The sequence below is a fragment of the Grampus griseus genome, assembly GCF_964374135.1.
Source record: "Grampus griseus genome assembly, chromosome: 1".
In the NCBI taxonomy this organism is placed as follows: domain Eukaryota; kingdom Metazoa; phylum Chordata; class Mammalia; order Artiodactyla; family Delphinidae; genus Grampus; species Grampus griseus.
This window is the reverse complement of record NC_139017.1, coordinates 54,761,986-54,789,378: the sequence shown is the minus strand read 5'-3', so window position 1 is coordinate 54,789,378 and position 27,393 is coordinate 54,761,986. Positions and strand designations below refer to the sequence as shown.

The 27,393-nt window shown below is 36.9% G+C and overlaps 1 protein-coding gene across 3 annotated transcripts in view; it reads right to left on the bottom strand.

Moving 5' to 3' along the window:
• Positions 1–9,938: 9,938 nt before the first annotated feature.
• SUCO (SUN domain containing ossification factor) overlaps positions 9,939–27,393 on the bottom strand; it is a 76,071-nt gene continuing 58,616 nt past the window's right edge. For 2 of the 3 annotated variants that reach the window (XM_082664002.1, XM_082664003.1), the window contains exons 19-24: positions 25,788–25,875; positions 22,955–23,059; positions 21,263–21,417; positions 20,575–20,666; positions 13,073–13,128; positions 9,939–11,965 (exon numbers count right to left, since the gene is read on the bottom strand). In XM_082664002.1, the coding sequence (XP_082520128.1) occupies positions 11,522–11,965; positions 13,073–13,128; positions 20,575–20,666; positions 21,263–21,417; positions 22,955–23,059; positions 25,788–25,875 (940 nt within the window). In that variant the 3' untranslated portion in view covers positions 9,939–11,521. The remainder of the gene's footprint in view (positions 11,966–13,072; positions 13,129–20,574; positions 20,667–21,262; positions 21,418–22,954; positions 23,060–25,787; positions 25,876–27,393) is intronic. The other variant, XM_082664001.1, reaches the window with a different exon arrangement.

Here is a 27,393-nt window from a genome sequence, read left to right as displayed (position 1 = left end):
TTTGGGAGGTCTTCTGCCAGCGTTCAGTAGGTGTTCTGTAGTTCCATGTGTAGATGTATTTCTGGTGTATCTGTGGGGAGGAAGGTGATCTCTGCATCTTATTCTTCCACCATCTTCCTGGAAGCCTCCTAAATTCATTCTTTTATATGTAGCTGTCCAGTTTTCCCAGCACCACTTATTGAAGGGATTGTCTTTGAAAAACCACTGTATATTCTTGCTTCCTTTGTAATAGATTGATTGACCATAAGTGCAGGGGGTTATTTCTGGGCTTTCTATCCTATTCCATTAATCTATGTGTCTGTTTTTGTGCCAGTACCATACTGTTCTTATGACTGTAGCTTTGTAGTATAGCCTGAAGTCAGTGATTCCTACAACTCTGTTCTGCTTAAGATTGTTTTGGCTATTTGGGGTCTTTTGTGTTCCCAGACAAATTTTAAAATTTTGTTCTAGTTCTGTGAAAAATGCTATTGGTAATTTGATAGGGATAGCATTGTATCTATGGATTGCCTTATGGATTGGGTAGTATAGTCATTTTGACAATATTGATTCTTCCAATCCAAGAATATGGTATATCTTTCCATCTGTTTCTGTCATCTTCAGTTCCTTTCATCAACGTCTTATAGTTTCAGGAGTACAGGTTTTTTGCCTCCTTAGGTAGGCTTATTCCTAGGTATTTTATTCTTTTTTATGTGATGGTAAGTAGGATTGTTTCCTTAATTTTTCTTTCTGATCTTTTCTTGTTAACGTATAGGGATGCAAGAGATTTCTGTGTATTAATTTTGTATCCTGCATCTTTACCAAATTCACTGAGCTCTAGTAGTTTTTTGGTAGTGTCTTTAGGATTTTCTCTGTATAGTATCATGTCATTTTCAAACAATGAAAGTGTTACTTCTTCTTTCCCAATTTGGTTTCCTTTTATTTCTTGTCAATTTCCATGGCTAGGACTTCCAAAACTATGAATAAAAGTGGTGAGAGTGGACATCCTTGTCTCATTCCTGATCTTAGAGAAAATGCTTTCAGCTTTTCACCATTGAGAATGATGTTAACTGTGGGTTTGTCATATATGGCGTTTTATTATGTAGAGTTAGATTCCCTCTATGCCCGCTTTCCGGAGACTTTTTATTATAACTGGATGCTGAATTTTGTCAAAAGCTTTTTCTGCCTCAATTGACATGATCGTACAGTTTTTATTCTTCAATTTGTTAATGTGGTATATCACGCTGATTGATTTTCAGATACTGAAGAATCCTTACATCAGTGGGAAAAATCCCAGTTGAGTGTGGTGTATGATCCTTTCACCAAATTGTTGGAGTCGTTTGCTGGCATTTAGTTGAAGATGTTTGCCTCTATTTTCCTTAGTGATATTGGCCTGTAATTCTCTTTTTTTGTGGTATATTTGTTTTGTTTTGATATCAGCATATTGGTGGCCTCATAGAATGGGAGTGTTCCTTCCTGTGCGAGGAGTTCCAAATGGATAGGTGTTAACTCTTCTCTAAATGTTTGATAGAATTTGCCTGTGAAGCCGTCTGGTCCTGGACTTGGGTTTGTTGGAAATTTTTTAATCACAGTGTTTTTTAATTTCAGTGTTTGTGATTGGTCTGTTCATGTTTTCTATTTCTTCCTGGTTCAGTCTTGGAAAGGTGTACCTTTCTAAGAATTTGTCCATTTCTTCTACGTTGTCCATTTTATTGGCATATAGTTGCTTATAAAAGTCTCTTATGATCCTTTGTATTTCTATGGTGTAAGTTGTAACTTCTCCTTTTTCATTTCTAATTTTATTGATTTGAGCTCTCTCCCGTTTTTTCTTGATGAGTCTGGCTAAAGGTTTATCAATTTTATTTATTTTTTCAAAGAACCAGCTTTTAGTTTCATTGATCTTTGCTATGTCTCTATTTCATTTATTTCTGCTCTGGTCTTTATGATTTCTTTCCTTAACTAACTTTGGGTTTTGTTTGTTCTTATTTCTCTAGTTGGTTTAGGTGTAAGGTTAGGTTGTTTATTTGAAATTTTTCTTGTTTCCTGAGGTAAGATTGTACTGCTATAAACTTTCCTCTTAGAACTGCTTTTGCTGCATCCCGTGATTAGGTTTTGGTTTGTTGTGTTTTCATTACCATTTGTCTCTAGGTATTTTGTGATTTCCTCTTTGATTTCTTCAGTGACCCATTGCTTGTTCAGTAACATATTGTTTAGTCTCCATGTGTCTGTGGTTTTTATATTTTTCTTCCTTCTGATTGATTTCTAATCTCAGTGTTGTTGTCGGAAAAGATAGTTGATATGGTTTCAATTTTCTTACATTTACTGAGGCTTGACTTGTAGCACAGATGTGACCTATTCTGGAGAATGTTCCATGTGCACTTGAGACGAATTATATTCTGCTGCTTTCAGATGGAATGTTCTATAAATATCAGTTAAGCCCATCTGGTCTTATATGTCATTTAAGGCCTGTGTTTCCTTATTGATTTTTCTGTCTGGATGACCTGTCTGTTGATGAAAGTGGGGTGTTAAATCTCCCACTATTATTGTGTTACTATCGATTTTCTCCTTTTATGGCTGTTAGCATTTGCCTTATGTTGAAGTGCTCCTATGTTGGGTGCATATATATTTACATTTGTTATATCTTCTTCTTGGATTGATCCCTTAATCATTATTCTTTTTCTCTTGTAAGTCTTTATTTAAAAAAATATTGTTTACTTTATGAGTAAACATATGAGTATTGTTACTCCAACTTTGTTTTGATTTCCATTTGCATGGAACATATTTTTTCCATCCCCTTACTTTCAGTCCGTATGTGTCCCTAAGATCTGAAGTGGGTCTCTTGTAGACAGTAAATATACGGGTCTTGTTTTTGTATCCATTCAGCCATTCTATATCTCTTGGTTGGGGCACTTAATCCGTTTACATTTAAGGTAATTATTGATATGTATGTTCTTATTGCCATTTTGTTAATTGTTTTGGATGTGCTTTTGTAGGTCTTTTCTCTTCCCTTCCTCTCTTGATTTGATGACTATCTCTAGTGTTGTGTTTGGATGGGTTTTTCTTTTGTGTGTGTGTATCTATTGTAGATTTTAGGTTTGCATTCCCATGAAGTTTTGATATAGCAGTCTGTATAGATACAAGATAGTTTTAAGTTGGTTATCTCTTAATTTCAAATGTATTTCCAATATCCTGCATTTGTACTCTCCTCTTCTCATGATTGCTGGTTTTGATATCATATTTGTTTGCAGATGATTTCATACCTTTACTTTGTTTGCCTTTACTGGTGAGCTTTTTCATTTGTAATTTTCTTGTTTTTAGTTGTAGCCTTTTCTTTTCCTCCTAGAGAGATTGCTTTAGCATTTGTTGTAAAGCTGGTTTGGTGGTGCTGAATTCTCTTAGCTTTTGCTTTTCTGTAAAGCTTTTGATTTCTCCATCAAATCTGAATGAGAGCCTTGCTGGGTAGAGTATTCTTGGTTTTAGGTTTTTCCCTTTCATCACTTTAAATATATTGTGCCACTCCCTTCTGGCCTGCAGGGTTTCTGCTGAAAATTCAGCTGATAACCTTATGGAGATTCCCTTGTAATTTGTTGCTTTTCCCTTGTTACTCTCAATATTTTTTTGTCTTTAATTTTTGTCAGTTTGATTAATACGTGTCTTGACGTGTTCCTCCTTGGGTTTATCCTGCATGGGACTCTCTCTCCTTCCTAGACTCGAGTGTTTCCTTTCTCATGTTAGGTAAGTTTCCGGTTATAATCTCTTCAAATATTCTCGGGCCCTTTCTCTCTCTCTCTTCCTTCTGGGACCCCTATAATGTGAATGTTTGTGTGTTTAATGTTGTCCCAGTAGTCTCTAAGACTGTCCTTATTTCTTTTCATTCTATTTTCTTTTTTCTGTTCTGCAGCGGTGGTTTCCACCACTATGTTTTTCAGCTCACTTATTCCTTCTTCTGCCTCATTTATTCTGGCATTGGTTCCTTCCAGTGTGTTTTTCATTTCAATTATTGTATTATTCATCTGTTTGTTTATTGTTTAAACCTTCTAGATCTTTGTTATACATTTCTTGCATCTTCTCAGTCTGTGCCTCCATTCTTTTTCTGAGATATTGGATCATCTTTACTATCATTACTCTGAATTCTTTTTCAGGTAGATTGCCTATCTCCACTTCACTTAGTTGTTCTTCTGGGGTTTTATCCTGTTTCTTTGTCTGGAACATATTTCTCTGCCATCTCATTTTGTCTAATTTTCTGTGTTTGTGGTCTCCTTTCTGCAGGCTGCAGGATTGTATTTCCTCTTGCTTCTGGTGTCTGTCCCCTGGTGGGTGACGTTGGTCCAGAGGCTTGTGCAGGGTTCCTGGTGGGAAGGACTGGTGCCTGCCCACTGGTGGGTGGTGCTGGGTTTTGTCCCTCTGGTGGGCAGGACCATGTCAAGGGGTGTATTTAGAGGTGGCTGTGAGCTCAGTACAACTTTAGGTGCCTGTCAGCAGATGGGTGGGGCTGTGTTCCCCCCTGCTGTTTGTTTGGCCTGTAGTTATCCCAGCACTTGAGCCTGCAGGCTGTTGGGTGGGGTTGGGTCTCGGTGCCAAAATGGAGACCTCCAGGAAATCTCATGCCGATTAATATTCCTTGGGACTTCCGCCACCAGTGTCCTTGCCCTCAGTGAGCCACAGCTGACCCATGCCTCACCAGGAGACCCTCCAAGACCCACAGGTAGGTCTAGCCCAAGCTCCTATGGAGTCACTGCTTTGTGCTGGGTCCCAGTGCACGTAAAATCTTGTGTGCACCCTCCAAAAGTGGAACCTCCGTTTCACCCAGTCCTGTGGAGCTCCTGCACTCAAGCCCCACTGGCCTTCAAAGCCAAATGCTCTGGGGGCTCCTTCTACTGTGGCCAGACTCTCAGGCTGGGGAGCCTGATATGAGGCTCAGAACTCACTCCTGTGGGAGAACCTCTGCAATATAATTATTTTCCAGTTTTTGGGTTGCCCAGCTGGCGGGTATGGAATCTGTCTTATATCGTGGAAGTGCCCCTCCTACCGTCTTGTTGTGGCTTCTTCTTTGTCTTTGGATGTGAAGTATCTTTTCTGGTGGGTTCCAGTGTTTTTTGTCAATGATAATTAAGTTGTTAGTTGTAATTTTGGTGTTTTACTGAGAGGAGGTGAGTTCACGTCCTTCTACCCCTGCCATCTTGTCTGGAATCAAGGGGCTGCTTTTAGTTTGGATGATTGTTGCCTCTTTCCACAGTGTGTGTGCTGGCTCTTATCCTCTTGATATGACGTGTGCAGGCACGGTGGCCTGTGCACACTCCTGGTATGGCGGGGGCATTGATCAGCACCCGCTCCCGGGTCTCCCAGTGGCAGCAGTGGCCCATGCAGTCCCAGGACAGTAGGGGCAGCAGATGGCACCTGCTCTTGTGTCTCTTAGCGGCAGCAATAACCTACCTACTTGCAGGACAGTAGGAACAGCAATTGGTGCCTGCTCATGGCCTGTGCGCGCTCCCCATATGGTGGTGGCAGCAATCGGCGCCCACCCACGGGTCTCACAGTGGTAGTGGCGGGCTGTGCAACTCCCCCCGCCAGGACAGCAAGTGGCACCTGCTTGCCGGTCCCTTAGCTGTGGCAGTGGCCCATGTCTGTCTCTGGAGCCCAAGATGGTGGCAGCAGCTTGCACCTGCCCCCAGAACTTGTGTAAGTGGTGCCTTGTTGCCTGAGAGCCCACAGGTAGGAAAAGAAACTCCTATGGCAGTCCTGCCCATCTTCTCAAGTGGGGTTTTGCCTCTCTGGTGGGCCCAGGTCTCTTCTGAGTGCACACTCAGTTGTCACTCTCCAACCTTTTCAGGCTGTCTGCATGCAGCTAACCCTGGTCCTATCCCTGGGTCTGACATCTGAAGCTCGAGCTTCAGCACCCAGCCCCGCCCACACCAGCATACAAGCGTCCCAGGCTGGGGAGCACAGGGCAGAGGTACTGACCATCTGTGCAGGTCCTTCCACAAACTGGTTGCTGCACTCTCCTCCGAGGCTCTATGGCTCCCCCTCCATCCAGGCTGGTCTCCCCACCATTGAGGGGATTTCCCATGGTGGGGGAACCTTTCCTCCTTCACATCTCCCTCCCTGGGGTGCAGGTCCTGTCCCAATTCCTTCTTTTTTCTTTTGTCCTACCCAGTTACATGGAGTTTTCTTGCCCTTTTGGAAGTCTGAGGTCTTCTGCCAGCATTCAGTAGATATTCTGTGTGAATAGTTCCACTTGTAGATGTGTTTTTGCTGTATCTCTGGGAAGAGGTAAGCTCCACATCCTACTGCCCCACCATCTTGATTCCTCTTCCATTGCTGTTGACTTTTAAGGGTGTTGAGTTGAAATGGTAAAAGGGAAGTCCATCATTCAGCCATTCTTGGAAGTCAAGGACAAAGATAGGAAGCATTGCCTTTGCCCTAATGAAGAATAAGGTTCATTTGAAAATATTTTGAAAGTGTCATTTTTTCCCCTCCCCTATAGGAAAGAGAATTTTCTTTTGAGTGAAAGAAAAGTGATTTGGGAGTGGGACAAGAAAGACCAGGGTGTAAAGGGAACTTAAGAAAGCCATCATCGTTTTATTGTTGTAGGGCATGTCTCATGACTATTGCATGGTTTTGTTTTTAAGGAAGCCTGCTTGGTTTTGTGGTTAGGCAAACCTGCTTTCTTGAGTGATCATTAACTTACAGGGGTCTCCCATACATTTTTCTTATGTTCCCTTAGTGGGATTATCTATTTAATCACCTACTTTGTCCCTTTACTCTGTTCTTATCAGTATGACCAATGGACTGTAGGATTCGGTGAAATCGAAGAATTGTTAGAGTTAGGGTGTGAGGGGGCATGAGCTAGAAAAATAGGAGGTGTTCAGAGTTGGGTGCTTGAAATTGGTATTAAGGATTATGGATATTGACAGTGATAAACACTAGGATTTAATCATGGGAGTTAAGTGGCTAATACAGGCTGGAGAATAAGATCTTAGGGGAAAGAAGGCAAAGAAGTGAGAAACTAGAAAAAATAATGTGTAGACATTGAAACCAAGGATTATGACAGAAACAGTATTAGAATGACAGTGACCCCATGAAGGAAGATGAGAGAGGGTGAGAGAAAACAGGGGTTCACTTGCAACAAGGAGAAAGAGTAGATGCTAGAGTTTGTCAATATAAGATACAAAGTGAGGCGTTTTAGGCACTGAAGATTAAGGAGACCATCTATTCTACCTCTAGGTCGAGTGGTATGAGGCAGTCAGGAAGAAAAAAAGTGACCTCCTGGAAAGGATTCAAGGAAAGTAGTTTCAGTTAGAATAAGGAGGTGAAGAGAAGGTTGAAAGAAGTTAAAGATTTAGGAAATTTTACTGATGACTGACTTTTGAGTTCCAGGGGACACAGGGGAAGTGTTTTTAGGTGTTGGTGAAGGAACATGGGTCCAGAAAGAAGGATGTGAAGAGCCATATGGGGTTTCTTGTGGTGATAAAATTAATAGGAATCAAAGGCATACGAAATTTGCCTTAATGGTTTTGAGGCATAAAACTGTGGCAAGGCCTTATAACAAGGGGTAGCAAGGTCTTTCCAGGGGCCCTGCAGAGCTCTGGAGTGACTTATTGACACCTGCAATGGAAGCACTGAGGGTGGAATCTTACTCAGAGCACATCTGGCTCAAAGCTCCCTGCTGACCCTGCTAATGGATGGTGGTTGTAGACTGAGGCTGGAGAGGACAGTCTTACACCTGCTGGTTGATGCTCAGAGACAAAGGGATGAGATCTCACTCTGAGCATCAAAACATTAATAGCTAACATTGTGTGTACTACATGCTAGGCACATGATAGTTTTACATGTATAAGCATGACTGATCTTCAGAACAATTATCTGAAATAGGTGCTGTTACACATATTTACAGGTGAGAAATCTGATGCTTAATGAGATTATGACTGATTGTGATTTTGTCTAATGCCAAACTCAAGAGATAGAGAACAAATATGAAACTAGGCAGTATGATTTAAACACCTGCTCTTAAGTGGGATAATACACCACCTACATAGGGAACTATTCTGGGTGTAAAACTTGGTTTTTATCCCTTATAAACTTAAAAATCACAAATGCTTCTGTTTGCTCAAAAAGACTTATTTTACAAGTTTTATAACAGAAGGTATTTGTTTGGGTTTTCAATATCTTGATTTGTCAAAAAAAATGGAATGCCAAGTTGGTAATCTAGGGTGTATGACCTTATAAATGCAAGTGATGAACTCTGTTGTAAACAAATATTCTAAAGATTAATTTTGAAAGTAATAGACTAAGTGGAGTATAGTGCAGTGGAGTATAATACATGTTCCAATAGGATTATTTTTAATGTCTTAATGTCATATAAATGAATACTTGTGGGTTGGGATAAAATTTATAGTGACAGTGTTGATACATCACTAGAAAAGCTCTTAATAGCCACTTTGGTAGCTCAGACACTAAAACTGGAATGATTCAGAGAAAATAAGTATGGCCCTTACACAAGGAAGACATGCAAAGTCATAAAGCAATCTGTACATTTTAAAAGAAACTAGACAATGAAACCAAATGAAACTTGACTGGCCCTTGGTAAAGGAAGAAGGAAAGGAAAAGGAAGGAAAGAGTATGCATGTGGACCTGTGGAGAAATCTGATCATGGAGTGTGTATTAGATATTAGGGAATTACTGACTCTCAGGTGTGATACTAGTATTATGGTCATGTAGGTGAATGTTCTTATTCTTAGAAAACACATGCGTAAGTATTCAGGGGTTAAGAGCATGATATCTTTTAACTTTCAAAGGGCTCACCCAAAAAATGTGTTTAATACATGTGTATGTATGTATAAAAAGAAAACTACAAATGCTAATTGTTGAACCTGGGTAACAGTGCATGGGAATTCACGTTTTCTATGGATTTGAAATTTCTCAAGTTAAAAAGTTGGGGAAAAGCATGAGGCTTTTAAGTAACTTTGTTCTATGAAATAGAGAGTTAAAACATATTTCTAAATAGACATGTTGCTTATTATACTGTGATCTTAAATTTGTTCAACCAGGTTAACAAATATAAGTTTATATCTACTTCATATTCGTGCCGACAAGTTTATATATTCACACTGGGGACACATCAAAAACTGGCAAATCAGTAAGTGGCAAAATAAGCACAGTAACTGGAGATACAGAGTTGAAAATGGTTGCTGCTGGGGAGCAAGGAACCCTTGATGGGGGAAAGGCTGGGGTGTGAGGGATGTGTAGTGGCAGAGAATAGAGAACAGCTGTCTTTCTGTGCAAACCTTACCTTATAAAACTATTTCATTCCTCAAATTATATAACTCTATTTTTAAAAATCCAATTATAAGAACTTTACTTTGTGTTCTTGCTCTTACAGATCCCTTCGTTTCTTCTTATTTCTTGCTGTTTTAATGCTTTACTTAATATTAGAAGAAATAAAATAAAGTTGACTACCAAGGAACATTGAAAGCCTATTACATACACACACACACACACACACACACACACACACACACATACACATACACACACACACGTATAGCTTTGCTTCTCGCCAGTCACAAATCTATTATTGGCAAGAATTTTCATGTTTTCCCCTCATGTAAGTATAATCTCAGAGAGGAAAAATAAACCCCAAATTGTAAAATGTTATGCCATGTTTATATATGGAAAAAATTAACAATTAGTAGTCTTAAAGATGGCACCTAATAAGAGAAAAGCACATAAACGTAGTCTACTAAATATTCAAAACTCTCATTTCAGTGTTTGAAATGGTGAAATTCTGACTGTATAGGGAACAAAATGTTTCTGTCAAAGTTCAATCAGTTTGTAGTTGGCTGAAATGTGACTAATTATTTAACAGGATGCGGCTGTATTTAACTTTAAAAGTGGCAAAAACAAATCTGTTCAGAGTAACAAGTTTGCAAAAGTTCTCCTTCAAAGAACAGAAGAGCCAGTAATTAATAAAGACAAGTGTTCAGATTTATTTGGAAATTCACAGTTTCTAATGGCACTACAGCTCCGTAGTTACATATTGAAAGTCTTCTTTCCACAACCCTGGATGCTGCACACAGATGGTGTAACTTCCCGCTCTACCTCTGCTCTCATCTGGACCTCTTTTCAATGGGTTTCTATACAATCAGGCCCTCTTGCTCTGAATGGCTAATTGTACAGATTGGAAAAAATTTTAAATCATCTAAAACATACTGTTAACCTAAAGCAGCAACTTAAACAAAAGAGGCTTTAAATAAGTCACATTACAACCAATACCCCCAGAAAGGTATTAGACAAGTTTAAAAACAGTTATTACTAAAAGTGCTCAATAACTTAAATCTTGCAACACAAAACGGTCAATTCTCTCCCTTTCAAAAAGAAACTTTCCACTTTCACTCATTACTGTACAAACACATACTTAAGAAATGATTTGATTCAAATACAGTCACTGCCAATTATTTTTAAAGAAAAAAGACGAAGACAAACCCATTGACATCACACATGTATATCTCTGCACATTTGTAGCCAGTACAAAGCAAACATCAAGGAATAATAATCCCTTTAGACTTGACCAATTAGACAAGGCTTGACAAACTCACTAGCTGGTTCTGTGCATATATACATAGGCAGTGATTATGAGACCTGGACTCATTTGACAAACCTTTGAATTTTCCATTTGTAAGAGAAAACAGTGATCTGAAAGTTGGGAGGATTAGTGCTTATTGTGAATGTTGAAAATGTAATGTAGCTAAAGAAAACCCTTAAAAGTGGCTACGTGTGTTTAAAAGGTGAGTTTATAAAACAATTATTTGCAAGTACTAGTTATTTTCAAGAAAAGATCCTGTCGTTTTTTTCTTCCCCTTCTCATTGAATTAGTAACCAAAGAAAACTAGTGTGAATAAGTTAAATGAAAATAACATCAAAAGCATCACCACTTACCTAAAAGAACAGATGTAAAAATTCCATCAAGTGTCTGTTTCAAGTGAGTTTGCTAAACAGAGGTCTAGTTGGCCAAGTCTTTAGGATCTTTACACTGTCTTTACTGATCTTTACTGAACTCCAGGCGCAGATCACATTAAAGCCTTGTAGTGTTTGCAGCTTCAAAAAACTAACAAAGTTATAAAAGAAATCAAATGACAGGAAAAGTTCTCCCTCCTCTTCCAGTGGCATTATAAATAGACAAAAGGCACATAAATATGGGAAGGTGCAAGAAGTAGGAACAAAGCTAAAGGAAGAGGTTTAGGCTTTCATTCCTATCCCACCCAAGGAACTGGGCTTCCGAATTACTTTTGTCCCAGTAATTAATCTGTGAAAAAAATCTTTATAAAATGTCTACCATTGTCCTTGTAGGAAGTGATCAGCCTTGTAAAACTGCAGCTCACTAACCAAGATTGACACAATCCCACCTACTTTTTAAAAAGGCAGGAATCATAATTTCTGAATACTTTTCCCAGTAATATTTTCTCCCTCCCCCAAACCCTTCAAATACCACAGACTGTTCTTCAAAGAACAACAACAAAAGTCTCCAGTATGAAAAGTTCGATTAATTTTAAATATGTCCCGAGACTGCTGTAACACCAAGTGTTCCCACGGTGATCTCTTTGTTTCCTTTGATTATGTCATGCAGGCTTGGCAATGATCCTGACTTAGTCTGTATGAGAGTTTTTATCAATTTTCCTTGGTCTTGGACTTTAGACCGCCTTCGTTTCAAAGCCCTCTTCTCAGTTTTTGTCTTTTGGGACTGTCCATTGCACAGACTTGTGCAAGCTGAAATGCCACAAAAATAAGACTCTTCTGACTGTGATGAAGTTTCTGAGCTTCCTTCAGACGGAGGACCCTTATAAGAAGAGTGATAAACTTCTCCCATATTAGAAAAATCTCTCTGGTTCGTAAAAGGCTTTCTTCCTTTTATGTCGCCATTGGCTATAGGGTGCAATGGATGTGCTGGCTTTATGGTCTCAATTTTTTCAGTTTTGTACTTGCAGCGTTTCTTCTATAACACAAGGAAAAGAAAGGGTAGGAATTAGACCTCCAATAGTTACCTAACCAAATTCAGAGAGCTGAGCTACTGGAGTAAAGTGCCCTCTCCTGGTGGAAAGTAAAAGAGTATTATAAATAGCAAGACATACTGTTATGTTCTTTACAGATACCATAATTACCTTTTCATTTTGTAAATACTACTCAGTCAAACTCTTATCTGCCACCTCTGAATATAGATTAGGGGGCGATAACTAAAATCTGAATGCCTATTATGTGCCGTACATCATTCTAGTTGCTTTCATGTGTATCTTACTTGCTAACCCTGAAAGGTGAGTATCAATATTTTGTCCCTGGTTACCAAATGAAAACACCAAGGTTCACAGGTTTAATTCCCTCCCCAAGTTACAAGGTAGTATGTGGTGAAGTTAGGATTGAATCCTAGGCTATTTCAATCCTAACTTCGCCACATACTACCTTGTAACTTGGGCCAAGTTACAAGATAGTTAAGTTCTAATGGCCAAGTCCTTTCACCTGGAGACAATTACCTCTAATCAAAATGAGGACAACTTACTTTAAGAGGCAAAATGGAAAAAGCACACACTTTGTAACCAAAAAAGCCTAAGTACAGTCTGATTTTTGCCACCTATTTAATGAGTCATTTAAAGAAGATACAAACTCTGAGTTTCAGTGTTCTCACTTAAAAAATGGGCGAGTATCGTCTTCAGGTTGATGTGAGGATTACAGGAATAGCACACACACTGAGTCATTCTTTATTATCAGTGCATGTCAGACAATCAGCCAGGGGTCAGCAAGTTTTTTCTGTAAAAGCCAGATAGTAAATATTTTAGGCTTTTCAGGTCACATACCCTCTCTCTGCATATTCTTTTTTATTTTACAACTCTTTAAAAATGGCTTCAGGCCCCTATAAAACAGGCCACAGGCCATATACAGCCTATGGGTCATAGTTTGCTGACCCCTGTAAACATTTACATCATTATCATGATTGAAAATAAACAGTAAGTTTAAGGACCACTTAAAGGTTATATTAAAACTTTCAACCTATTTCTTCATCTACACCCACATAACACACCAATATACTTAAAAGGAAACAAAACATTACCTTTTTTTCTGGAGAGAACTTGAGGGGTTCTACAATGTACAGATCATTTGGGTCTACTATAAGTAAGAAAAAAAGCAGACATAAAATGTAGATTATACTATGATTAAATACTATAAATATTATCCCTTTATGATTATTAACAGAACCAATGAATTTATATATATATATATATATATATATATATATATCATATATTTATACACTTGAAATTAGTAAGCCAAAAGCAATAAGTTAGGAGAGGGCACCATTCTTATTTTGGGCTTCACTGATCATCATCAAATAAGTTAAGTTTTTAACTTACTGTGTTGGCTATCAGCTATCAGCCAACATAGTAAGGATCCTTGTTTGGGCCAGCTCTACCCTCTTATATGTAATGAGAAAAATCACATTCCAGGTAAGCTAATACCAAACCTATAGATCATCTGAATATTTTTCCAGAAGACTATACTGTGTTGCAAATATGGGTTAACTGTGCAACAAGCAGTTGTGACTGTATGAAAGCCAGTTAAAGGAACATACAAAAAGAGATCTAAGAAGTTTTTTCTAATTGTTTATTACTATGATTTATTGCGATCAAAACTATGATTTATTGTGATCAAAACTATGAACTCCAAAATCTTAAAATAGCTTGAATATGCAGTATCAGCGATCAAGCAATAATGAATGAACACTCTGGCATGGTGAGTAAATTAGAAATACTGGCCTTAGGTTGCTGAAATTTCATTACTTTAAGCACATTCACGACAGCTCTATGCCACCCCCATCCTGACAAGATAAATACGCATATAAAAGAGGCACTCTGAGACTTCAGTCCTATTCAACCCACTAAAAGCAGATGATTTATAGTCTGATGTAGGCAGAAGTTTATAAGTAGCAAACTCATTATAAAAGTTCATGTACCAGAAATCTACTAATAACATGATTCAATGAATTATAATTTTTTACATTGTCTTAGAAATTTGTTGAGAAAGTCATCAAATATATAAAAGTATCCAAAGATTCCTTTAAATAGTCATTTCTATCAGATTACTAATCTCATTCAAATTGCTTTTTTAAAAAACATGACGTGTACTTCTAGGAATGGTTGTTAATGGTTTTCAGATCAACCTCAAGCAATTAAATGAATTTTTAAAAAAAATCACTAACAGCACTGAAGGGCTGTCCAGACTAAGTAAGTAATTCCAGGCCACAATTGAAGGAAAAAGTAGGAACCCAGACAGTCAAGTGGAACACAGAAGTCATTTCTGTCCTGAGAGCTTGCTGCCACTGCCCAGCATCACATATTACTAGCCTGGGAAAGGTCAAAATTCAAAGCACTATTTTAACTGAATGCATATTGCTTTCACACGTCGTGAAGTTGAAAAATTAAGTCAAACCATCATAAGTTGGGGACCACCTGTACATTATACTCCCCTTTCAACAAAAAATTATAAGGCATTTAAAACGGGGCAAACACAGTTTGAAAAGACTAAACGTGCATTAGAACCAGAGTTAGATATGGAAGGAATGCTTAAATTATTAGACCAGGAATTTTTAAAAACCATGATTAATCTAAGGATTTAAGTGGAAAAAAGTAGACAACATCCAAGAACAGATAGATAATGTAAGCAGAAACATTCTAAAAAGGAATTAAAAAGAAATGCTAGAGATCAAACACAGTAACAGAAATGAAGAATGCCTCTGATGGGTTCATTAGTAGACTGAACACAGCTGAGCAAAGAATAACTGAGGCTGAGGATATGATAATAGAAATTTCCAAAACTAAAAAGTAAAGAGAAAAACGAATTTTAAAAAATGAACAGAATACCCAAAAACCGCGGGACAACTACAAAAGGTGTAACATATGAGTAATGAGAATACAGAAAGACAAGAGTAGGAGAATGGAACAGAAGGAATATTGTAAGTAATAATGACAGAATTTCCCCAAATTAATGTCTGACAGTAACCACAGATCCAGGAAACTCAGAATACCAAGAAAGACAAATGCCAAAATTACTACACCCAGGCATTTCATATACAAATTTCAAAAATATCAAAGATGCAAGCTAAAATTGCGAATTGTTGCCAATAGACCTGCTTTTGCAAGAAATGTTAAAAGTAGTTCTTCAGAAAGGAAAATAATACAGGTCAGAAACTCCGATCTGCATAAAAAAAGGAAGAGTATCAGAGAACGAGTAAGTGAAGGTAAGATAAAAACTTTTCTTAATCCATAACATAACAACTTGTTCAAAACAATAATAGCAACAATGTATTTGGGTATGCTTATGTAACTATACATGCTTATATAGAAGTAAAAAGAATGACAAATTATATAAGGGATTGAAGGGAGGAATTAGGAATATTTTGTTATTATAAAATATTCATACTACCTGCAAAGTAGTATAGTGTGATTTGAAAGGGGACTTGTGGGACTTTCCTGGTGGCGCAGTGGTTAAGAATCCACCTGCCAATGCAGGGGACATGGGTTCGAACCCTGGTCTGGAAAGATCCCACCTGCCATGGAGCAACTGAGCCCAAGCGCCATATCTACTGAGCCCGCGTGCTGCAACTACTGAAGCCCGCGTGCCTAGAGCCGGTGCTCTGCAACAAGAGAAGCCACCGCAATGAGAAGCCCGCGCACTGCAATGAAGAGCAGCCCCCGCTTGCTGCAACTAGACAAAGCCTGTGCACAGCCACAAAAGATCCCACGTGCCACAACTAAGACCCAATGCAGCCATAAATAAATAAATATTTTTTTTAAAAAAAGACTCCATGTAAAATAGGTTGTCAAGAGTGAAATAGATATCTACATGAAATAAGATATCTGCAACATTTAACCAACTAACAATTAGAATCCAAATCTTAAAAATAACTATAAACCAGTATGAAAGAGAGAAACAACCCAGTAAAAGAACAGGCAAAAACCTTTAATGCCCAGGAAAGTCAAATGAATAAACGGCATAAGTAAAAATGCTCAGCCCCACTAGTAATCAGGTAATGCAAATTACAATTGCAATGAGGTTAAACACTTTAAAATTTGACAATTCTAAGTGCGTGCTGGTAAAAACATAGAATAATGGGAATTCTCATGGTACTGGTGGAAGGATAAACTGATATGACCACTTTGGAAAAGTTTGCCATTATCTTATAACTTGTAGATAAGCATACCCTACAATCCAGCAATTTTACATCTAGGTAATATTCTTAGAGAAACTCATGCAACTATGTGCTGGTATACAAACAAAGGGAATGTTTACAGCAGCATTATCTGTAATAGCCCCAAACTGTAAACAACACAGTACAATGGATAACTACATTGTGATTTAGTCAGTTACTGAAATACTATACAATATTGAAAATGAAGTATAATCATGTATATGAACCTCACAAATAGAATGCTGAAAGAAAGGCAAAAAAGTATATATGGTATGATTCCATTTATCAAAAGCTCAAAACCAGGTAAAAATCAAATTATATTGTTGAGGAATCCAAACATTGATGGTAAAACTATTAAGAAAATGAAGAATATGACTATTTCAAAAGTCAAGGTAGCTATCTCTACAGGAGCAATGCCAAAAGTGCTGGCCTTGTTCTATTTCTTGATCTGGGTGTTAGTTACACAGGTGTTCACTTTATAATTACTTTGCATGTTGTACATTTCAGTTTTGTGCACTTTTTTGTATTTCACTTATAATAAAAATGTCTTACAAAAATCAAAACAATTTTGGTCCACCTGGCTGGTCAACAAAAGTGAGAGACGTAAATCAAAGTATAAACTACAAAACACTGATGAAAGAAATTAAAGGAGGTACAAAAAAATGGAAAGACATCTCACATTCATGACTGGAGAACTTCATATTGTCAAGATGTCCATACTACCAAAACGATCTATAGATTAAGCATAATCCCTATCAAAATCCTAATAGCATTCTTTTGCTGAAATGCATCCTAAAATTCATATCAAATCCCAAGTGATCTTAAATAGGCAAAACAATTTTTAAAAAATAAAAACAGAGGACTCACACTGCCTGATTTCAAAACACATCACAAAGTTACAGTAATCAAAACAGTGTGGTACTGGTATAAAGAGACATACAGACCAATGGAATAAAAAAAAAAAGAGCCCAGGAATAAATCCTCTCACAAATGGTAAAATAATCTTCAACAAGGGTGGCAAGACCACTCAATGGGGAATGAACAGTCTCTTCAACAAATAGTGCTGGGAAAACTGGATATCTATATGCAAAAGAATGAAGTTGAACTCTTATCTTACATCATATACAAAAATTAACTGAAAATGGATTAAGAACCTAAACATAAAACCTAAAACTATAAAATTCCTAGAAGAAAACACAGAAGGAAAACTTCATGACATTGGCCTTGGTAATGATTTCTTGGATGTGACATTTAAAGTATAAGCAACAAAAGCAAAAATAGACAAATGGGACTATATCAAACTTAAAAAAATTTTGTCCATCAAAGGACACAATCAACAGAGTGAAAACGCAACCTACAAAATGGGAGAATATAGCTGCAAATCATATATCTGATAAGGGATTGATATCCAGAATATATAGAACTCTTACAATTAAACAAAAAATAACCTGATTTAAAAATGAGCAAAGGACTTGAATAGACATTTCTTCATAGATGATTTATAAATGGCCAACAAGCACATGAAAAGATGCTCAACATCACTAATCATCAGAGAAACACAAATCAAAAGCAAAATGAGATATCACCTCACATACATTAGGATGGCTACTATCAAAATAGAAAACAAGTACTGGTGAGGATGTGGAGAAATCTGGAACCATTGTGCACTGTTGGTGGAACTGTAAAATGGTGCAACCACTATGACAAACACTGTAAAGTTTCTTCAAAAAATAGAACTACCATATGATCCAGCAATCCCATTTGAGTACATAGTTGACCCTTGAACAACGTGGATTTGAACTGCATGAGTCAACTTAAACGTGGATTTTTTTCAACAGTAAATACTACAGTACTACACAATATGTGGTTGGCTGAATCTGCGGATCCAGAACCTTAGATACGGAGGAACCATGGATATGGAGGGTCAACTATAAATTATACATGGATTTTCAACTGTGCAGAGACTCAGTGCCCCTAACTCCAGCACTGTTCAAGGGTCAACTATATATCCAGAAGAACTGAAAGCAAGGTCTTAAAGATTTATTTGCACACTCATGTTCACAGCAGTATTATTTCACAATAGCCAAGAGGTAGAAGCAACCCAAATGCCCATCAACAGATGAATAAACAAAACATGATTATATCTGTACAACAGAATATTATTCAGTCTTAAAAAAGAAGAAAATCCTGTCACATGCTACAACATGGATGAAACTTGAGGACACTAAGCTAAACGAAATAAGCCAGTCAGAGAAAGACAACTCATATAAGAGGAATCATATTATTTATCAAAATATTCAAATTCACAGAAACAGAAAAAACAACGAAGGTTACCAGGGGCTGGGAGGAGAGGAAAAAAGGGATTGGTTTAATGGATATAGAGTTTCAGATTTACAAAATGGAAAAGTTCTGGAGATCTGTTTCACATCATTGTGAATATACTTAACATTACTGAACTATACACTTAAAAAGTAAATTTTTAAGAGCAAATTAAATTTCAAGATGGTAAATTTTACATGTCTTTTACTACAGTAAGAAAACAAAATAAGACATGGACCCTTCTCACTGAGCTTAGAATTAAAAATAAGGCCAGTACAGGATGGCTAAAATCAAAGTAGACTATAATAAATGCCTTAAGAGATTTAATTCAAACAGGAGAAGAAATAAATGAATTAACAAACAGTGGAATCAGAATTAAAGCCAGCTTCCTGCCTACTGTACTCAACTTTTTTAACTGTAAAGATGAACCAAGATGACACAGTTGTTTAAAACAGAAGTAATTCTATTCTCAGGTACAAAAGGCTATTCTATCTGGCTTTGAAGAGTGACATAGAGAAAAGAAATAGTAAAATAGGATTTCAACTAATTTGAAATGAGACTAGAAATGCTGAGAAGGAAAAACATCTCAACATATTTCCTAATCACATGAACACAGCTCAAATAAGTAATGCACATACACCCACCACAACGGCTAAAAGACCAACAATACTAAATGTTAATAGGGATATGGAACAAATGGAACTCTCAAAAAGAGCTGATGGGAGGGCAAATTCATACAACACTCTGCAAAACTGTGTGGCAGTATTTACTAAGGTGGCATATACACAATCTTATAATCCAGCAATCCCATTTCTAGGTATATATCCAACAGATGTGTGTTCATGTGTTCGCCAAAAGATATGTAATAGCCTCAAACTGAAATAATCCAATGTAAATGAATAATGTATGTTTGTATAATGGGATACTATACAGGAATAAGAGTAAACAAACTACAACTATACTCAATGACATGGTGAATCTCACAATATCAAAGTATGTAGTGGCTATACTGAGAGGGGATGGGCAGTGTAGAGCACAAGGAAGTTTCTGGGGTGCTAGATAATGTTCTGCTTCTTAATCGGGGTGTTCGTCACACAGGTATGTTCAGTTTGTGAAAATCCACCAAGCTTCACATACGATAAGTACACTTTCCTGTACAAGTTACACTTCATTTAAAAAACTCAGTTATAAAAAGACACATCAGCCAAAAGAAGAAAAAAAGAAAGAAAAAGGCAGGAACTAGGATGAAATTTACTAGTCGTAAGTAAACACACATGTAATGGATTAAGTCTGTAAAGTTTTGTGATAACAGTAAACCAGAGAATCTCAGGAATGATTGCTTAAATGATTGAATCAATTGAAAGATGCTCAGTTACTAAATCCTAAAGAAAGAGAATCCAATGATTAAGAAAGCACTAGTTGAAATATATCATTAATTTGATTATTTTAATATTGCTATAAAGATAAGTCTCTCAATAAGCACTAATTACAGTACTAATTATAAAAAGTACTAATACAGGAGAACAACCACTCAGTACACACCCATTCATTTAAATTTAAGTATTCATTAAGTGTTAGACAATGGAATACTATTATAGACCCTGGGCTATGAAAAAGAGAAAGACCTGATTTATTTTTCGGAAAGTGCCTCACAGACCTAAACTAGAGACAAAAGGGGTCCTACCTGTACAGGAAGAGAAGGCAGATAAGCACAGGATACTATGGGAGCACATTCAGGTTTTCCATATCTGCTGAACTTTCTCAAACACCCCTTTCTAAAAAGAAATACTTCTAAACAGGAGCATGTGCAAATAAGGCTACCAATGGCTAATTTCACTAAGCCCCCCACCCCACCCTCTGGGCTTTTAGGAACAAAGATAGATTTAAAGTGTGGAAATGGTAAAGTGGCTTTGACACCGCACAAACAAAGGCTACTTATACCCACTGTTCTGTTGCAGATGGTCTCGAACACAACATTGACATGCTTCTGCTAGAAGGAAGCTAGATTCACATTTCTATACACATAGTACATATCCACAAAAATCTACCTTCTTTCCCAGTTAATTGTAGAGACTTGGATCTGATAAGTGGGAATGAAGTTCTCCTTTTCAAACTCATATCATCATAGGAAGAGAAACACCTAACATTAAGAAAAAACAACATTGGGCACAATGAGTAAAATACATGTAATTTACTCTGTAGTTGGGGCTAGACAGACGCTAGAGAACAGTACATACCACATAGAACCTCTAAAGTAACACTCCAGTTATTGATAACACATGTAAAAAAAATTTAAGGATCATTCTCTAAAAGGTGTTGTATTAGAATACCTATTCTCCTCCTCCCCCTTTAAATTCCACATTGAAGCATCTTTCACAACCATTTCAAGGGTTTTTATACACTTACTATCAGTGTTTTCTCTATTAGAGTCTATAGAACCTTCCAGGCATGCATAGGACCATCTCACTAGTTCCAATGATGTTTTTAACATTTTGGTTTCAAGATAATCATACGGGGAAAGAAATTATCTCAGTATCCTTTATTTGCTCAAATTTCTCAAAGGTATAAGAGGAACTGGACTTCCCTGGCGGTCCTGTGGTTAAGACACCGTGCTTCCAATACAAGGGGCACGGGTTCGATCCCTGGTCGGGGAAGTAAGATCCCACATGCTGCGCAGAGTGGCCAAAAAATAAAAAATAAAAATAAGAGGAAAACTGAAATATAATGCTGCCTTACCTTTTAGGGCTTGGATACTGGTTACTTTTAGGAAGTTTCGAAATATAATCTCCATCAAATTGAGAAGTGTTTCGACAACGCTGCATACAAAGCATCAGTCCCAAGATAACACAGAGAACCAAAGATATGACAAGATAGCTTTGTCGATCTGAAACCTGAGATGAGAAGAGGGCTTAATAATAATAATAATTTGAAAACCATATTAGAAAAAAATACAATGGGATCTAAAGTTCAAAGGACAAATCATTTTAAACATTTTTTTCCAGAGTGCTTCAAAACTGTAAATGCAGGGCATGCTCTTTGAAAATGTACTACAAAGGCAATGTTTTACTTTTTCTCCCTCCTCCATTCTTTAAAAATTTTCAAACCTATGGAAAAGTTTTTAAAATAGTATAATACAATTAATATAATATAATATGACTTTCACCAATCATTAACATGTTCTTCAATCATTATTTGCCACATATGTTCCATTTTTTCATTTGTACTATCTTCTCCTTGGTAAGAAAAAAAAAAAAATCATGCTCTTACCTATCTTTCCCACCTTACAAAACTAAACCACTAATTGCCCAGTGATTTAAGCCTGGGGATCACCCTAAATTCCTCATGTCCCACATCCAATCTTTCAGCAAGGCATGTCTTTCTACCTCTAAAATGTATCCTGAATTCAGCAACTTCACAATGTTCTCCACTTCTAAAATCCTAGTCCAAGCCAACATCACCTCACCCAGGCTACTGCAATTGCCTCTTTAATTGGTTTCCTCCCCACTTCCACTCTTGCTGGTCTCTAAGAGGCAATTCTCTATAGAGCAACAAACAGGGAGTTTCTCAAAGTGTTTTCAATGAGATGATCCATGTTACTTCTTTACTGAATACTTTCAATGACTTGCAGTGATTAGAATAAAATTCAAACTCTGTATTGCCTACAAAGGCCTACATGACCAGGTCTCTGCCAATTTCCTAAACTCATTTCTTACCCTTACTTCTCTCATTCACTCTGCTCCAGCCACACCAGCTTTCTTTCTGACCCCAAACACATTACACTGTTTCTAGTCACAGGCCTTTGCCCTACTTCTGCTACTAACAAGTTTGTTCTGACCCCAGGCTCTGTGTGGATGCTAACTCCTCTTGAGCACTCAGTTCTAATGCCACCTCCTCAGGCAAGCCTTCCAACATCACCGTAGCTAAAGCAGCAACACTTAAAGCACCACCAGTCCACACACACAAGTTTCACTCTCTACCCCACTGTCCGTCATATATATTTACTGTATGTATTCCCTAGCCCTGTGGGGCTAGTGACTCTTCACTGCTGTATGCCTCAACCTAGAACTGTACAGCTCATGCTTCACACACACCGGTAGCTCAATAAAACCTGCTTAAATCAATGAAAAATTTGTTTCATTAAGCAATTAATAAGCCTATTTGAACTGAAAATGAAGTACATATTGCAACTACCAATGGTTTACAAAAGGCTTAACAGAATTGCTTTATAACTGTAATTTAGACCTAAACTATGAAAGCCGTGTTTTCCAAAAGTTTATGATAATTAATATATTTCCAAAACTTTAAAATGCCATATTCTGGTGTTCTGAAAAAGTTCTTTATAAATGACAATCTTCTTCGATTAAAGTTCTTAGATACGAAGCCTGCCTTTATGACACCATTTCCTACAATACCATCAATAACAATTACCTCATGTTTTAATTCTGCTACTGTTGTTGACAAATTTGAAACAAGCTGTGTCATGTTGGTCAGTTGTGCCTGTAGCAACTGGATGGCTTCAGTTTGCCGCTGATCCTATAATAAAGGAGGAAATAAATATTATTTTCCTTTGTGTTTCATGTGTACTTTAACTGCATTATAAATTCAAGTAAAAAATCTGGAAAAACTGTTAAATTCCTCAGGGCGGGGGGGGGGGACATATTAATAGGAAGCTCTTAATGAATGAATACTGTAAACTTGGACCAGAAATTAAAAAAAAAAAAACATAAACCACTTCAAGAATCTAAGACTATTCAACCTTCCTCCCCTGCCCTGAGCCAAAAAAAACAAAAGCCAAAAACCAAAAAACCTTTCACCATTCACTGCTACCATGTAGAATATTGTCTAACAGATGCTAAGAAACTGCTTTTCAAGTTAATATGGGCTCCATATGTATAAACCAGTATATAACCAGCTATACGCAGAATAGTCACTTTGTCAAGCATGCTTTTTTTTTTTTTTAAACCAAAGCAGTCAATACAAAGACATGTTGAAAAATTTTTGAAGAATGTTTCTGGATATCAAGCAGGCTCATACCAAGAAGGTTTTAAAAGTTCTATTTCACAGCATATTAGGATGGAACTTAGGATGTCACATAGTCAAAAAACTACAACAGATCCTCTAGTCAACCAGTGAAAAGAAATTCATCAAAAACACCCATCTTTCCAGCTCTGAATTTTAGAAACTTTTATAATCAACAGACATGTCTTTATTTAAAATATCGCATGCATATTTTAGAGACTTATGCAACATACTCATGGTCATGAACCTACGTTAGGTAGACTGTACTGAAAATTTCAACTAACTAGTGAATTTAGGAAGAAGGAAAAGAGGGCAGAAAGAAGTCAAGGAAATCTAACACTCTAATTTAGGACCCTCTATGAAATAGCTACATAACCATTTATTATTCTAAACCTAAGTTTTTCAAACTTAGATTTAAGTAATCTTTAAGTCTCCACTGTGTATATGGGGTTGAGTAGGCGGATGTATAAAACTGTAACAAGAAGTTTCACTTACTTCCCTCACTGTGATCCACTGTGGTACTTTCTATCCTACTTCATATTTTTAAAATGCTGAATGTGATTCATTAAACTGTTTCTTTTGACTCACTTTTGACAAACACTGAGAAATTCTAGACAGTTTTAAAAGATAAGTTATTACAGTTATTAAATTGGTTAACACTTCTAATCAAGATTTACTTCCAATAGTGTTAATGATACACAAGATTATTTAAAAGTACTTAAACAAGTCTTTAATAAAGCATAGATGTTAAATATAAAGAGAAAATACAGAGGGAAAATGTTAATGAAGAACTAAATAAATACTGTGTTCATGGGTCAGAGGGCTTAATACTATTAACATGTGAATTCTCCAAATTGATCTCTAAGTTCAACACAAACCCCATCAAGATCCAAACAGGTTTTTGTTTGTTTGTTTGTTTTTGGTAGCAACTGACAAGCTGATTCTAAAATCTGTATTAGTCAAATCCAGATTAGCCAAAACAATTCTGGACAAGTGCAAAGTTGAAGGATTCACTCTACCTGATTTCAAGAGTTCCTATAAAGCTACAGTAATCACAACAGTGCAGTATAAGCAAAAAGACAGATACAGATGAACAAAACAGAAGAGAATTCCAGAAACAAATCCACATGTATATGGTGAATTGATTTTCAGCAAAAGCGCAAAGGAAATCCAGTGGAGAAAAGATAGTCCTTTCCACAAATGATGCTGGAAGAAAGGAATATTCATGTTTCTCAATCCCCTCCCTCACAAAAAAGGAACTTTGATCTATACTCTGTGACACGTAAAAATTAAAATGGATCATAAACCAAATGTAAAACTAAAACTATGCCAATTCTAAAAGAAAACAGAGGAAAACAATCTTTGTGACTTTGGGTTAGGCAAAGAGAAAACAGGTAAATTGGGCTTCAACAAATTAAATTCAGCTCTTCAAAAGATATGTTTAAGAGAATGACAAAACAAGTAATGGACTGGGAGAAAATACTTGCAAAGCCTGTCTCTGATAAAGGACTCATACTAAGAATATGTAAACAACTTTCAAACCTCAATTTCAGAAAGAAAAAAAAAGAGGGGTGGGGAAAAACTGTGTGTAGAACCACAATTATAACATGTCACAAACTGGGAGTAAGATGCAACTAAACTCTGCAACCTGAGGCCTCCTCACCTCACCTCACCTTCCCTTAGTCCCAAATAACCTTTTAGAAAAGTTAAATATAAAATTTCTTCATGATGGTAACACACTATAAAAACTTATTAATGAATATCACATTTAATGCTGCAATACTGAACTCAATCCCTTAAAATCAACAAGACAGGGGAATGGCCACTATCAGTCCTATTGTATCACTGTACAGCTCTAGGCAAGAGATAAGAGGAAAAAGGAAGAAAAAAAAAAGGTATAAGGATTAAAAAGAAATAGAGCTGTTTATTTGCAATCAATAAAACTGTCTACACAGAAAACCACAAATGCTTTTAGAGTTTAACAAAGTTGCCAAAAAGTCCACTGCACTTCTACACACATACACATACATACAAATCTTGAAATGTAATACAAATAATGCTCAAGAAAATTTTCTCTTGAGCAGATACTGATGCTAACAGCTAGAAAACATCACATTACAGCTTAATCATCAGCTATCAGGGAAAAAGTGAACCAACATTACTTATCCTTCTTACCAGAGAGATCCTACAAAATTCAATGGAAATTTATATAAAAATTAAATAAGATATGAAGATGACCAACCTGCTCCTCTGCTATTCTTGAAGTATTCTGAAGTTTTACTATTGTCATATTGAAAGCCTTTTGCATTTCTTCCATTTGTTTTCGGTACCTATGGAGTAAGAATTGATTTAAATTGATTTTAATTTCTTATTTATTAATTTATTACTGGAAACACACTTCTGATTTCAATATATAAGATAAATCCGTATTTCTGAAAATGACTCTTACTGAACCCTGTGCGATACAGGAAAACTTACAAAGGTAAAATAAAGAGGTCCCTTGAGGTATTTGCTACCTCAACATCAATTCTATGTTCCTCACTGCTATAAAAGATTTACTAGTCGCATATATAGTCAATAATTTATGACAAAGGACCCATGAATATACAGTGGGGAAAGGACAGTCACTTCAATAAATGGTGCTGGGAAAACTGAACAGCCACATGCAACAAAATGAAACTGGACCCCTATCTTATACCATACACAAAAATTAACTCAAAATGTATTAAAGACTTGAACATAAAACCTGAAACAACAGAACTCCTAAAAGAAAACACAGGCGGTAAGCTCCTTGACATGAGTCTTGGAAATGTTTTTTGGATTTAACACCAAAAGCAAAGGCAATAAATGCAAAAAAAAACAAGTGGGACTACATCAAACTGAAAAACTTCTTACAAAGCAAAAGAAACCATCAACTTAATGAAAAGGCTACCTAGAGGCCTGCGCTCTAGAGCCCACGCACCACAACTACTGAAGCCCGCACGCTCTAGGGCCCGCGTGCTTGCAACTACTGAGCCCGCACACCTAGAGCCCGTGCTCCGCAACAAGAGAAGCCACTGCAACGAGAAGCCCCGCACCGCAACAAGAGTAGCCCTGCTCACCACAACTAGAGCAAGCCCGCGTGAAGCAACAAAGACCCAATGCAGCCAAAAATAAATAAAACATTAAAAAAAGAAAATTGGCAGAGAATCTCAACAGACATTTTTCCAAAGAAAACAGATAGATGATTAACAGGTAATAGATGAAAAGATGCTCAACATCATTAATCATCAGGGACATGCAAATCAAAATCACAATGAGTTATCACCTCACATCTGTTAAAATTGCTATTATCAAAAAGAGAAAAAATAACATGTTGGTGAGGATACAGAGAAAAGGGAACCCTTGTACACTGTTGGTGGGAACGTAAATTGGTGCAGCCACTATGAAAAACAGTATGGAGGTTTCTCAAAAAATCAAAAATAGAACTGCCATATGATTTAGCAATTCCACTTTTGAGTATTTATCTGAAGGAAAAAAACACTAACTTGAAAAGATATCTGTACCCCCATGTTCAATGCAGCATTATATACAATAGTCATGACCTGGAAGCAAACTAAGTATCCATCAATAGAAGAATAGATAAAGAAAATGTGGTATGTGTATACCAAGGAATATTATTCAGCCATAAAAAAGAAGGAAGTCTTGCCATTTGCAACAACATGGTTGGACCTTGAGGGCATTATGCTAAGTGAAATAAGTTAGACAGAGAAGGACGAATATCATATGATCTCACTTACATGTGGAATCTAAATAAAAGGAAAAAAAATCTTGAACTCATAGATACAGAGAACAGATTGGTGATTGCC